Source organism: Sapajus apella, unplaced genomic scaffold (genome assembly GCF_009761245.1).
Source record: "Sapajus apella isolate SASKATOON/1434 unplaced genomic scaffold, GSC_monkey_1.0 scaffold26, whole genome shotgun sequence".
NCBI classification, from domain to species: Eukaryota; Metazoa; Chordata; class Mammalia; order Primates; family Cebidae; genus Sapajus; species Sapajus apella.
In genome coordinates this window covers 10,034,330-10,050,229 of record NW_022436966.1, presented here as the reverse complement: position 1 = coordinate 10,050,229, position 15,900 = coordinate 10,034,330, and the positions used below count along the sequence as shown (strand labels likewise).

Genomic DNA, 15,900 nt, shown 5'->3' with positions numbered 1-15,900 from the left:
ATCTAATACCTAAAGTATATCATATATTTCAGGGTATAGCTGGTAATGCAAAGTTACAAAAGGCAAGTGAATCATCATAATAAATTATATTTTAAAGTCTCTTAGTTGATACATAAAAATCAACTCAAAATGGAATAAAGACTTAAATGTAAAACCCAAAAGTAGAGAAACACTGAAAGACAGCTAGGTAATACCATCCTGGACAATAGGCAAAAATTCCATGACAAGGATGCCAAAAGCAATCGCAACAAAAGCAAAAATTGACAAGTGAGATCTAGTTAAACAAGAGCTTCTACACAGCAAAGAAACTTTTACAAAGAGAGTGAACAGACAACCTACAGAACAGGAGAAAATATTTGCAAACTGTGCATCTGAAAAAGGTCAATATCCAGCATTTATAAGGAACTTAGACAATTTACAAGAGAAAAACAAACAAACCCTTTAAAATGTGGGCAAAGCCAAAGTAATTTATGGATTCAATGCTATTCTCATGAAACTACCATGGACATTCTTCACAGAATTAGAAATAATTACTTTAAATTTCACATGGAACCAAAAAGGAACTATAAGGAACCAAAAAGGAACTGTCTTCAAACTATACTACAAGGCTACAGTAACCAAAACAGCATGATACTGGTACCAAATCAGATATATAGACAAATGGAACAGAACAGTGACCTCAGAAATAACACCGCACATCTACAAGCATCTGATCTTCGACAAACCTGACAAAAACAAGCAAAAGGGAAGAAGATTCCCTATTCAATAAATGGTGTTGGGAAAACTGGCTAGCCATATGTAGAAAACTGAAACTGGACCCCTTCCTTATACAAAAACTAACTCAGGATGGATTAAAGACTGAAATGTAAAACCCAAAACCATAGAAACCGTAGAAGAAAACCTAGGTAATACCATTCAGGACACAGGTATGAGCAAAGACTTCATGAAAACACCAAAAGCAATTGCAACGAAAGACAAAATTGACAAATGGGATCTAATTAAATTAAAGAGCTTCTGCACAGCAAAACAAACTTATATCGGAGTGAACATGCAACCTACAGAATGGGAGAAAATTTCTGCAATCTATCCATCTGACACAGGTCTTATATCTAGAATCTACAAGGAACTGAAACAAATTAACAAGAAGAAAACAACCCCATCAAAAAGTGGGCAAATGATATAAACAGACACTTCTCAAAAGAAGACATTTAAGTGGCCAACAAACATATGAAAAAAAGCTCATCATTACTGATCATTGGAGAAATGCAAATCAAAACCGCAATGAGATATATCTCACACCAGCCACAATGGCAATTATTAAAAAGTCAAGAGGCTGGGTGTGGTGGCTCACACCTATAATCCCAGCACTTTGGGAGGCCAAGGCAGGCAGATCATTTCAGGCCAGGAGTTGGAGACCAGCCTAGGCAACATGATGAAATCCTGTCTCTATTAAAAATACAAAACTTAGCCAGGTGTGGTGGCGCATGCCTGTAATCACAGCTACTCAGGGGGTCCAAGGCAGGAGAATCGCTTGAACCCAGGAGACGGAGGTTGCTGTGAGCTCAGATCACGCTACTGTACTCCAGCCTGGGTGACAGATTGAGACTCTGTCTCAAAAAAAAAAAAAAAAAAGTCAAGAAACAATAGATGCTAGTGAGGCTATGGAGAAATAGAACTAAATTACACTGTTAGTGGGAGTGTAAATTAGTTCAACCATTGTGGAAGACAGTGTGATGATTCCTAAAGGATCCAGAACCAGAAATATCATTTTACCCAGCAATCCCATTACTGAATATATACCCAAAGGAATATAAATCATTCTACTATAATGACACATCCACACGTTTATTACAACATTATTTATAATAGTGAAGACATGCAACCAACCCAAATGCCCATCAATCACAGACTGAATAAAAAAAGGTGGTACATATACACCATGGAATACTATGCAGCCATAAAAAAGAATAAGTTCATGGCCTTTGCCAGGGCATAGATGAAGCTGGAAGCCATCATCCTCAGCAAACTAACACAGGAATAGAAAACCAAACATCACATATTCTCACTGATAAGTGAAAGCTGAACAATCACAATACATGGATGGGCACAGGGAGGGGGGCAGCACACACTGGGGCCTATTGGGGGTGGGGGAGTAAGGAGAGGAAGAGCATTAGGACAAACACCTAATGCATGCAGGGTTTAAAACCTAGATGACAGGTTGACAGGTACAACAAACCACCATGGCACACATATACCTACGTAACAAACTTCTACATTCTGCTCATGTATCCCAGAATTTAAAGTAAAATAAAAATAAAAGTGGGCAAAGGACATGAACAGACACTCCTCAAAAGAAGACATACATGAGACCAAGAAGCATATGAAAAAACGTTCAGTATCACTGATTATTAGAGAAATGCAAATCAAAACCACAATGAGATATCATCACACACCAGTCAAAAGGGCTATTACTAAAAAGTCAAAAAATAACAGACACAAGCAAGGTTGTGGAGAAAAGGGAACACTTATACACTGTGAGGGGGGAGTGTAAATTAGTTCAATCACTGTGGAAAGCAATATAGCAATTCCTCAAAGAGCTAAAAGCAGAACTACCATTTGACCCAGGAATTCCATTACTGGGTACATACCCAGAGGAATATAAATCATTTGCCATAAGTATACATGCACACAAATGTTTGCTGCAGCACCATTCACAATAGCAAGACATGGAATCAACCTAAATGTCTATCAATCACAGATTGGATAAAGAAAATGTGGAACATATACACCGTGGATTATTATGCAGCCATTAAAAAGAACAAGATCATGTCTTTTGCAGGAACATGAATGGAGCTGCAGGCCATTATCTTTAGCAAACTAATGCAGAAACAGAAAATAATACTGCATGTTCTCACTTAAAAGTGGGAGCTAAATGATAGTAATTTATTAACACAAAGAAAAAAACAAACATTGGGGTCTAGTTGAGGGAGGCGGATGAGAAGAGGGAGAGGAACAGAAAAGATAACTATTGTGTACTGGGCTTAATATCTGTGTGATGAAATAATGTGTACAACAAACCCTCATGATACATATGTACCTATATAACAAACTTTAATGTGCACCCAAAAACCTAAATAAAAGTTAAAAAAAATAAAGTCTCTTGGTTGAAATGGGCTACATTAATATATAATTTTATAGATATTAACTTAACATCTATTAAAATATCTATCCTTTTGAATATTTTTATCCAAAAGAGAAAGTAAAACAAAGTTATACAAATATCTTCAGCAAACTCTAACTAAATATCTGCTTTCTTTTATTTTAAAACACTTGTTTCACACAATTCCAGTATGGGAATCAACAGACACCAATAACCTAAAATAACTTTTATAGAAAAATTATTCCATTTCTACAACACAAAATTTTTCAATGGACAAAGTAAGTCCTTTTAAAATATTCACATATCTATTGCTTAAGTAATTATTTAGTAGTGCAGCTTATTTTAGAGAGTATCAAATGTAAAAGTTCGGATTTTTGAAGCATCATGATTGACAATTAATGCAATTTCCAAATTCTTCAATATCTAATGTTCCTTTGGCAGTTAGAAAATCATGCACAAAAGGAAACTATATGGATATTTAAAAGGCAAACATATTTATGGGATGACAAATAGAAAAATCTACTTTGTAAGAATAGTTTTATTGCCTTAATTATGTCACTATCATAAACAATTTACTAACGACTTTCCTTAACTTACCTAGTTTAAACAACAGCACACCCAAAGGTCCTCTTTCAAACCTGAGGAAGAGGAGATCATAGATATCACTACCTTCCGCCTTCCGAGAAACAAACTGAGGAGCTATCCATTGCATTTGAATAAGATTGCTGGAAACATCAAATAATTTATTGAATTGCAGAGTCTCCCTGGGTAAGCGGTCTTCAGCCAACAGCTGGATGTTAATAGGGGAGAGAGCCATATCAAAAATTTGCAACTCCCCTTGGTTGCTGCCAACTAGCAGAATGGCACCACTTGGGTGGCAGCTTATTAATGAAGGCAAAAGTTCAGTCTGTGCTAAGAAAGTCACTCTACGGTGAGTTTCATAAAGAATTAGTGAGGAATCTTCACAGCCCAGAATCAGTTTGTCTTCAGTAACATTCCTGCAACAACTGATGGCCTTTGATTTTAGTGGTATTCTGGTGACAGACACACACTGGAATTTATTCTGAACACATTCATAGATGCAGCTGTCAGCCATGGGCTCTTTGTCTACACTGATGGAGTGCTCCACTGTGAACACCTGATAAGACTGTTTGGCTCCAAAGCAAACATCCAGTGGGTCCCATTCTGTGCGAACAGAACTCAGAACCTGTAAGAAATATATCAAGTACATTCAGGCAGAGTTCGGTTTTTCTTCAACTTCACACCTAGGCATGCATATTAATTCAGAAAACTATTAACATCAATTACTATCTTAAACATCAGCAATATATAAGTATATGAAGTATATATAGCACATCTATCTATATAGAGCACATATATAAATACAGTGACAGAGTGAGATCCTATCTTTAAAAAAAAGTATACATACAGCACAGCTGTAATAATTAAAATATAAGATTTTAATTTTAGCAATTTGTTTTGCAAGGCTTGTAAATCACTTTAAATATGTCCGACGATATATAAAAACTAAGAAAGTCAGCTTTTAGTAAAATACTATCGTTAGCAGAATATCTTAAAAAGTCACAAAGAATGCATAAGAACTTATGAACACAAAGTTGGACTTTAAATGATTGATCTCCTTTAACCAGGCACCCTTCTCAATTCTGAAGTTATTGGTAAGGTACTTATAAGAAATATATTTCAAATTAGTAGGGCTGGGTAGGCAAAGGAAAAACTTTGAACCCTGTTAACAACCTTGTAGAAATATTTTACTATCAGAAAGGATATAAAGGAGTTCTAAGTAGACAAGTGAACAAGGGAAAGAAATAATATAATGTACCAGTTTAAAAATAATTAAGGAAGCAATCAATAGCCTACCAACCAAAAAAAGCCCAGGTCCAGATGAATTCACAGCTGAATTCTACGAGACATACAAAGAGGAGCTGGTACCACTCCTTCTGAAACTATTCCAAACAATCCAAAAAGAGGAAATCCTTCCCAAATAGTTTTATGAGACCAACATCATCTTGATACAAAAACCAGGCAGAGACTCGACAAGAAAAGAAAACTTCAGGCCAATATCCATGATGAACATAGATGCAAAAAAGAAAAGAAAACTTCAGGCAAAACTACATTGAGATACCATCTCATGCCAGTTAGAAAGGCGACCATTAAAAAATCTGGAGACAACAGATGCTGGAGAGGATGTGGAGAAATAGGAACACTTTTACACTGTTGGTGGGAGTGTAAATTAGTTCAACCATTGTGAAAGACACTGTGGCGATTCCTCAAGGACCTAGAAATAGAAATTCCATTTGACCCAGCAATCCCATTACTGGGTATATAACCAAAGGATTATAAATCGTTCTATTATAAAGACACATACACACATACGTTCACTGAAGCACTGTTTACAATAGCAAAGACTTCGAACCAACCCAAATGCCCATCGATAATAGACTGGTCAAAGAAAATGTGGTACCTATACTCCATGGAATACTATGCAGCCATAAAAAACGATGAGTTCATGTCCTTTTTAGGGACATGGATGAACCTAGAAACCATCATTCTCAGCAAACTGACAAAAGAACAGAAAATCAAACACCGCAAGTGCAGGTGTTGAACAATGAGAACACTTGGACACAGGGAGGGGACCATCACACATTGAGGTCTTCTGAGGTGGGACTAGGGGAGGGACAGTGGTGGTGTAGGGAGTTGGGGAGGGAAAACATGGGTAGAAATGCCAGATATAGGTAATGGGGATTTTAGTCGGTTCTTGAACAACATGGGTTTGAACTATATGTGTTCACTTATAGGTGGATGTTTTTCAAACAAATGCAAATAGAAAATACAGTATTCCCAGTATGTGAAATCTGTGTAAGCAGAGGGCTGACTTTTCATATACTTGAGCTCTACAAGGCTAAGTATATGCAGATTTTGGTACAGCGTGTGTATCTGTGTGTGTCTGTGTGTTTGCATGTGTGCATGTGTGTGTGTGTGGGGGGGTGGTCCTGGAACCAATCCTCCACCTATATTGAGGGACATCTGCTATATGATTTGTCAATCCTGGTGGAGTAAAAATTTAAAAGCATCTCTGGTGTAGAAAGGAAAGGCTATCTACCAACATGGAACACAATGCAGAAGAACATAAAATAAAACAACAGGTCATTCACTTTATTCATATGTAAATGATGGGAGCCCAAGAACCAGGAGAGTGGTATTAGAGAAGGTCAGACCCAGAAATGGTAAATAACATATATCTACACGTTAAAATTTTATGGAACTGTACATTCCCCCAAATAGGTGCAGGTAAAATCTGATGAAATCCATCTAAGGTCTGTACCTGAGTTAACAGTATAGTAATTAGGTCATTTTCCTGTATTTGACAGTAATGTAAGATGTCATTGGGGACACTGGGGGAAAAGTACAGAAAGAACATTTACTGTACTATTTAGCAATTTCTCGTGAGTCAAACTATTTTAAGATTAAAAGTTATTTTTTTTAAATGCACACACATTTCTCCAGCTGTGTGGCAGAGTGGCTGGATTGGGAAGGGGTGGTGAGTTGATGTTACTTAAAAAAAAATCCATCCTACATCTTATTATCAAATTAATCTTCATAAACTAAATGCTTTTGCCTCTACTCCCCAATTCACGCCCTTCAATGGTTACCCACTGACTAATAAGTTTCTATTCCCTTTCCTGGAACATAAAATACCACAGGATCCATATCCAACTCCTTCCCTCCCTCATACCCTTTTTGCTGCAGTCATTTTCTTTTTTGTCCAGTAAATATTTGAATACAAGCTATGTGCTAGGCACTGGTTCTCCGTGCTAGGGATACAATGGTGAGTAAAATCTTCTCAATCAGGGGCATACACTTGTAAGGGAGAAAAAAGTAACATATTTTCCTCCCATCACAAGGTTCATAGCTGACATCCCTACAACAAACGACAGATTAATAAGAGAAAAGCTTAACAAATTTATGTAATCAAAATTTTATGAAACACAGGTGCCTTCAGAAATGAAGACCCAAGGAACCAGGGAAAACTGTCTATTTTATACTTAGGTTTGATGAAGAATGGATAGTCATGCAGAAGGATGAGTGCACAAAAAGCAGGTATAATCTAATGGTACTGAGGGGAACTTAGTAACTCCTGTTTGTTCAGATTTTTCTTTGTGTCTCTGTGTGTCCATTCCTTTCCTCCATGTCTAGGGAAGACAACTGTCACATGAGGGTCTTATGATCTACTTTTAGGTCAGAGAATTCCTTTCATGGCTTCAAGGGGAGAAAGGCAGAAGAAGGCAAGAGAAAGAGAATGACAAAGACACAGGGACCTTTCTGCTTCTGTGGTTTTCTTATTTCTTTCAACTTTAAACATTCAGTATGCCCAAATGCCATATTTGGAGGTAGCACTTTCTATACTCTGTCACACCCTAAGCCAAAACAAAGGCAATAATAATAAAAGCATATAGATATCCTAAATACGGTGAAGAAAAATAAAGCATAGTACAGGGATTAGGGAATGGCTGGAGTGGGGCAGGAGGCGTGATACAGGGAGATCAAGACAGATCTCTCTGATAAAGGTGACCTAAAAGAGGGGTGAGCCATGCAGCCACGTGGGAAAGGAGAGCTTCAAGCAGAGGAAACCAGCCCTGAGGTGGAATCTCTATTGGCCAGATCAAGGAGACTAATATGGCTAGAGAAGGGGAAGCAAGGAAGAAAGTCATGGTAAATGGGAACTGGGGCATGGAAAGGATACTGTGTGGTAGACTGTAGGCCAATAGGGACTTTGACTTTTTATCTAAATAAGATGAGAAGCCAGATGAGAAGCTGTAAGTCTTGAACAGAGGAGGGATATAACCTCTTTTGCAAATTTCAGTATTATCTCCTACACTCTCTGCTCCAGGACTCCTACTCCAAGTTCAAACAAAAACCGGCCACACATTTTCCCTGCTCTCTAACTCCATTCATGTCTTTTGACTGAAATCCACAGTCTTCATCTATACATTGTTTGTTCTACCAACCATACTTAACTAACCATACTTACATATATACTGGACCAAAAGTATCCTCATTTTCTGGATTCCTTCTAGCTGGATGGCACCTTTAAAAAAAATCTGTCTTGTATATTATACACTTTTTTGTACCTGTGTAGCAGCTAGCCAAAAGCTGTGCTGGATGGAAGTTTGTTAAACTATCAATTAAAAGAAAATTGTAATGCTGGTTGAAATATCATACTTCCAGAAAGCTAAAGATTTACAAAGAAAGCCTTAGGGCAGATGATTGAGAGGCCAAGTGATGTTGAGGAGAGCCTGCACTCACAAAGGGGCTGCCTAAAAGAAGGGGCCCAAACAGATGGTAGTCTTGGACTAGAACAAGTTACATTTATGATCCAAAAAAAAGGGTCCCAAGCCTCTTTGTTTCCAAAGTTTGTGAGACACTCTCTAACTAGCTCCGTAGTTTCACCAAGGAAAAGGTTGTAAAAACGTGGAGGTAGACAGGAGGCAGGTCTAGAGTGCAGCTCTGGAGAGAGCAGTGTGCAGAGGCTTGCAATGTAAATTTTAGCTCCAGATAGACTGCAAGAACAAATGAGCAGTCCCGAGATGACCCGCAGACCTTCTGAAGGTAGAACACTGCTCCTGCAGGACCCAGGAGACACCCCAAATACTGTGAGTGCCCCAACTCTGGGCATGGGAAAGGAAGAGCCTCCTCTCCTAAACACATACCCCCACTGGAGAACCTGAAGGTCTGTTTGCAGGAGAAATTTCTGACCTTAGCTAGAGCTGAGTCAATTTAGAGAGTGGAGCGAAATACAGGGGGAGTAGAAGCAGCAGAAAGGCCCTGAGAGCTTGCTGGGTCCCCTAACAGGCCATTCCTACCAGGCTCCACAGGGATCCAGGGCAGGGGTGGCCAGAGGAAAGGGAGGTAAAACTCCACAGGGAGAAGGAACCCTCTAGCTGAACTCTGTGACAATTTGAATTGGGCAAAAAGCCTCCTGAACAGAACTTGGGGGAGGGTACAAATCCTAGGTGCAAGCTCCACAGGTGGGGAAAGAATGAAGCCCTTTTCTTTCACAGCTAGCAGGCAGGTAGCCTAGGACAAGTTTTCAAGCCCAGCTTGCCTACCACCTGGAAACAGACTTGGGGCTGCTGTGGGGGGCACAGTGGGAGTCAGACAGACCCTTTGGCTTGTATGGGAGCTCGTTGAGGCCTGTGACTGCCAGCTTTACCCCATTTCCCTGACAACCTGCATGACTCAGCAGAAGCAGCCATAATCCTCCTAGGTACACAAATCTGGTAATCTGAGTATCTCACCCTCATTCCCCACAGCAGCCATAGCAATACCCAACAAAGGAGAGTCTGAGCTAAGACACGCCTATCTCTGACCTCACCTGATGGTCATTCCCTACCCACTCTGGTAGTAGAAGACAAAGGGCATGTAATCTTAGGAGATTTACGGCCCTGTTCACCACGGGTTCCTCTCCATACTACCACAGGTGATACTCTCTGGAAAACGCCATCTCCTGACAGAAGGCCAACCAACACAAAAATAGAGTATTAAACCACCAAATCTAAGAACCCTCACAAAGTTCATGGCATCCCCCACCACTTCCACCAGAACAGGCACTGGTACCCACAGCTGAGAGACCCACAGATGGTTCACTTCACAGGACTCTGTGCAGACAACGCCCAGTACCAGCCCAGAGCCAGGCAGACTTGCTGGGTGGCTAGGCCCAGAAGAGAGACAATAATCACTGCAGTTTGGCTCACAGGAAGCTACATCCATAGGAAAAGGGGGAGAGTACTACATAAAGGGAACACCCCAAGGGACAAAAGAATGTGAACAACAGCCTTCAGCCTTCCCTCTAACAGAGCCCACCCAAATGAGAAGAAACCAGAAAACCAACTCTAGTAATATGATAAAACAAGGCTCTTTAATATCCCCTAAAACATCACATTAGTTCATCAGCAATGGATCCAAACCAAGAAGAAATCCCTGATTTGCCTGAAAAATAATTCAGGAAGTGTCAGGTCTCCATGTGCAAGCATGGGCCCAGAAAGTCTGAAGTCCTGCCTGCCTCGGCTTATCGTCCCCCACAACCCCGACCCCGTCTGCATTCGCCATTATCCCTAATTGCCCAGTAGAGCTTTCGAGGAGCCTCTCACCCTACCCTGCCAATTTAACTGTTCCTATGATAATCTGAATACTCCTCACCCCACCCTGCCATCTTAACTGTTCTTATGATAATGTGAATACTCCTTACCCCACCCTACCATCTTAACTACTCTTCTGCCTTACCCCAACTGCCACTGTAACTGAACTAATGGTAAGGTATACTCCTTGCCCCTACCCCCAACCACTGTAACTGATCTTACTCTGTAATACCTCCACCCCCCAAAAAATTGCCCCAGCCTATAAAACCAATTCTCACCCTTAGCCCTTGGCCTATCCTTTCTTGGATTGGGCCCGCTTGCACCCAAGCGAGAAATAAAACAGCCTTGTCACCCACACAAATCCTGTTTGGAAGATCTCTTTATTAAAAACATTTAATATTCAGTGCGATTGGACGCAAATAACAGGAAGTTTGTTATTAAGCCAATCAAGGAGGAACGAGAGAATGCGCCAATCCCAATGCAAGGAAATTCAAAAACCGATAGAAATGAAGGGAGAAATATTCAAGGAAACAGACAGCTTAAGGAAAAAACAATAAAAAATTCAGGGAACACTGGAAACACTTTAGAAATGCAAAATGCTATGGAAAGGCTCAGCAACAGCATTGAACAAGTAGAAGAAGGAAGGTCAGAGCTCGAAGACAAGGTCTTTGAATTAACCCAATCCAACAAAGGCAAAGAGAAAAGAATTTTTAAAAAAATGAACAAAGCCGCCAAGAAGTCTGGGATCATGTTAAATGACCAAACCTAAGAATAACTGGTGTTGCTAAGGAAGAAGAGAATTCAAAAAGCTTAGAAAACATAATTGGGGGAATGATCAAGGAAAACTTCCCTGGCCTTGCTGGAGACTGAGACGTTCAAATACAAGAAGCACAAAGAACACCTCAGAAATTCATCACAAAAAGGTCATTGCCTAGGCACACTGTTACCAAGTTATCCAAAGTTAAGATGAAGGAAAGAATCTTAAAAGCGGTGAGACAGAAGCACCAGGTAACCTAAAAAGGAAAATCTATCATATTAACAGCAGATTTCTCAGCAGAAACCCTGTAAGCTAGAAGGGCCTGGGATCCTATCTTCAGCCTCCTCAAAACAATTATTAGCCAAGAATTTTGTATCCAGTGAAACTAAGCATCACATATGAAGGAAAGATACAGTCTTTTTCAGACAAACAAATGCTAAGAGAAGTTGCCACTACCAAGACACCACTATAAAAACCGCTAAAAGGAACTCTAAATCTTGAAACAAATCCTAGAAACACATCAAAACAGAACCCCTTTAAAGCATAAATGACACAGGACTTACAAAACAAAAATACGAGTTATAAAGCAAAAACAATAAACAAAAAAGTAAACAGGAAACAGAACAGTGAATGCAACAGTACCTCACATTTCACTATTAACACAATGTAAATGGCCTAATGCTCCACTTAAAAGATACAGAAACACAGAATGGATAAGAACTCACCAGTCACCTGCTGCCTTCAGGAGAGTCACTTAACACACAAGGACTCACATAAAGTAAAGGGGTAGAAAAAGGTATTTCATGCAAATGGACACCAAAAGCGAGCAGAAATAGCTATTCTTATGTCAGACAAAACAAACTTTAAAGCCACAGTAGTTAAAAGAGACAAAGAGAGACATTATATAATGGTAAAAGGCCTTGTCCAACAGGAAAATATCACAATCTAAACATATATGCACCTAACACTGGAGCTCTCAAATTTATAAAACAATTACTAATAGACTTAAGAAATGAGATATGCAGCAATACGATAATAGTGGGGGACTTCAATACTCCACTAACAACACTAGACAGGCCGTCAAGTCAGAATATCAACAAAGAAAAAAATAGATTTAAACTATACCTTGGAACAAATAGACTTAACAGAAATATATGGAACATTTCATCCAACAACCGCAGAATACACTTTCTATTCAACAGCATATGGAAACTTCTCCAAAATAAACCATATGATAAGCCATAAAATAAGCCTCAATAAATTTAAGAAAATTGAAATGATATCAAACACTCTCTCAGACCACAGTGAAATAAAACTAAAATTAACTCCAAAAGGAACCTTCAAAACCTTGCAAATACATGGAAGTTAAATACCTGCTCCTGAATGAGCATTAGGTCAAAAATGAAATCAAGATGGAAATTTAAAAATTCTTCAGATTTAACAACAATAATGACACAGCCTACACAAACCTCTGGGATACAGCAAAGGCGGTGCTAAAAGGAAAGCTCATAACCCTAAACCCCTGCATCAAAAAGACTGAATGAGCACAAGCTGACATTCTAAGGTCAACCTCAAGGAATTACAGAAACAAGAACAACCCAAACCCAAACCCAAATCCAGCAGAAGAAAGTAAATAACCAAGATCAGAGCAGAACTAAATGAAATTGAAACAAACAAAAATACAAAAGATAAATGAAAAAAAAGCTGGTTATTTCAAAAGATAAATACAACTGATAGACCATTAGCAAGATTAACCAAGAAAAGAAGAGAGAAAATCAAAATAGACCCAATATAAAAGAGGAGATATTACAACTGACATCACAGAAATACAAAAGATAATTCAAGGCTACTATAAACGCCTTTAAACACACAAACCAGAACGCCTAGAAGAGATGGAAAAATACAACTCTCCTAGCTTAAATCAGGAATAATTAGATACCCTAAACAGACCAATAACAAGCAGTGAGATTGAGATGGTAATTTAAAAATTACCAACAAAAAAAGTCCAGCATCAAATTCACAGCAGAACTCTTAACAGACATTCAAAGAAGATTTGGTATCTCCTTTTGATACTATTCCACAAGACAGAAACAGGAGGAACCTTCCCTAATTCATTCTGTGAAGCCAGCATCACTCTAATACCAAAACCAGGAAATGACATAACTAAAAAAGAAAACTATAGACCAATATCCTTGATGAGCAAAGATTCTCAAATCCTTAACAAACTACTAGCTAACTGAATCCAACAACATATCAAAAAGATACTCGGAAGAGGAAAAGAGAATCAAAGACAGAATTAAAATAAGTAATAGTTAACATTAGCAATAGGTCATTAAGAAAAATCACAGTAAGCAAAAATAAGTAACCCCTCCTAGCTTAGACCAATGAACTGCAGCTGCAAACTTATCTTACAGCCCACATTCCAGGCTAGTCACAAAAACTGTATTTAGAGAAAGTAGAGCCAAAGCAGAAGTAGTACCACCTCCTCTCTACTTAGATAAGAGTACCAGAGCATATCTTTAGGTTTGCAGCCCCCACATACTTCTGCAACTCCTGTTTTTCTGGTCTCCTTGCGTGCCCTGCTCAACCTTTCAACCCCTTACCTCAGCTGCAAGGTTATAAAGTCAAATAACCAGGAAGCCCAAGATTGTTAAACTTGATTAACTGTCTTTGTCTGAGACCTGTTTTCTGCCTTGTTTTCCCACCTCAAATTATATAAAAGCAACGTGTTCTCTTTGTTCAGGGCTGCTGGCCATTACAGGCAGTGAGGCCACCATCAGCCAGACCTCCAGTAAAAGATTCTCTTGTGTCTCTTGGTTTCTCTGTTCTTCTTGGCTCAAATTTCCACAACAAATCCACCATGATCAAGTGGGTTTCATACCAAGGATGCAGGGATGGTTTCACATACCCAAGTCAATAAATGTGATATACCACATAAACAGAATTAAAAACAAAAATCACATGATCATCTCAACAGAGGCAGAAAAAGCATTTGACAAAATCCAGTATCCCTTTATGATTAAAACTATCAGCATAATCGGCACACAAGGGATATACCTTAACGTAACAAATGCCATCTATGACAATCCCACAGCCAACACAATACTAAATGGGGAAAAGTTGAAAGCATTCCCTCTGAAAACTGGAAGAGACAAGAATGCCCACTCTCACTACTACTCCTCAACACAGTATTGGAAGTCCTAGACAGAGCAGTCAGATAAGAGAAAGAAATAAAGAACATACAAATTGGTAAAGAAGAACTCAAGCTGTGATTGTTTGCTGACAATATGATAGTTTACCTTGAAAACCCTAAGTACTCTTCCAGAAAGCTCCTAGAACTGATAAAAGAATTCAGGAACATTTCCGCATACAAGATTAACTTACACAAATCAGTAGCTCTACACACTAACAGCATCCAAGTGGAGAATCAAATCAATAACTCAATCACCTTACAACTGCTGCAAAAAATAAAATAAAATACTTAGGAATATACCTAACCAAGGAGTCGAAAGACCTCTACAAGGAAAACTATAAAACATTGCTGAAAGAAATCACAGATGACACAAACAAATGGAACCACATCCCATGCTCATAGATGGGTAGAACCAATATTGCGTAAAGGACCATACTGCCAAAAGCAATCGACAAATTCATTGCAATCCCCATAAAAATACTACCACCATTCTTCACAGATTTAGAAAAACAATTCTAAAATTCATATGGAACCAAAAAAGAGCCCATGTAGCCAAAGCAAGACTAAGCAAAAAGAACAAATCTGGAGGCATCACATTACCTGATTTCAAAGCATACTATAAGGCCATAGTTATCAAAAAAGCACAGTACTGGTATAAAAATAGGCATACAGGCCAAAGGAAAAAAATAGAGAATCGAGAAACCCAAACACTTACAGCCAACTGATCTTCGACAAAGCAAACAAAAACATCAAGTGGAGAAAGGATACCCTTTTCAACAAATCATGCTGAAATAATTTGCTAGCCACATGTAGGAGAATGAAACTGGATACTCATCTCTCACCTTATACAAAAATCAACTTAAGATGGATTAATGACCTAATCCTAAGACCTGAAACTATAAAAATTCTAGAAAATAACACTGGAAGATAACATTGGAAAAAAACATCTAGACATTGGCTTAGGCAAGGACATCATGGCCAAGAACCCAACAGAAAATGAAATAAAAACAAAAATAAATAGCTAGGACTTAATCAAACTAAAGAGCCTTTGCATGGCAACAGGAACAGCAGAGTTAACAGACAACCCATAAAGTGGGAGAAAATCTTCATAATCTACACATCTGACAAAGGACTAATATCCAGAAACTACAACAAACTCAAGTCAGCAAGAAAAAAATAAATTCCAGAAAACAGTAGGCTAAGGACATGAACACACAGTTTTCAACAGAAGATACACAAATGGCCAATATACATATGAAAAAATGCTCAACATCATGAATGATCAGGGAAACGCAAATCAAAACTGCCATAGAATACCACTTTACTGCTACAAGAATGGGCATAATCAAAAAATAAAAAAACAGATGTTGGTGTGGATGCAGTGATCAGGGAACACTTTTACAATGCTGCTGGGAATATAAAACAGTACAGCCACTACAGAAAACAGTGTGGATATTCCTTAAAGAACTAAAAGTCAAACTACCGTTTGATCTGGCAATCCCATTATTGGGTATCTACCCAGAAGAAAATAAGTCATTATACGAAAAAGTTACTTGCATACACATTTATAGCAACACAATTCACAATTGCAAAATTGTGAAACCAACCCAAATCCCCATCAGTCAACGAGGAG

General features: G+C 38.6%; 1 protein-coding gene across 10 annotated transcripts in view; it reads right to left on the bottom strand.

The window, feature by feature from the left end:
- Positions 1-15,900, bottom strand: part of WDPCP (WD repeat containing planar cell polarity effector) — a 509,410-nt gene that overhangs the window by 282,777 nt on the left and 210,733 nt on the right. For all 10 annotated transcript variants that reach the window (XR_004273015.1, XM_032291974.1, XM_032291976.1 and 7 more), the window contains one exon: positions 3,758-4,367. Coding sequence is in view for 9 of the 10 variants with exons in the window: in XM_032291974.1 (XP_032147865.1) it covers positions 3,758-4,367 (610 nt within the window). In the remaining variant the exon portion in view is untranslated. The remainder of the gene's footprint in view (positions 1-3,757; positions 4,368-15,900) is intronic.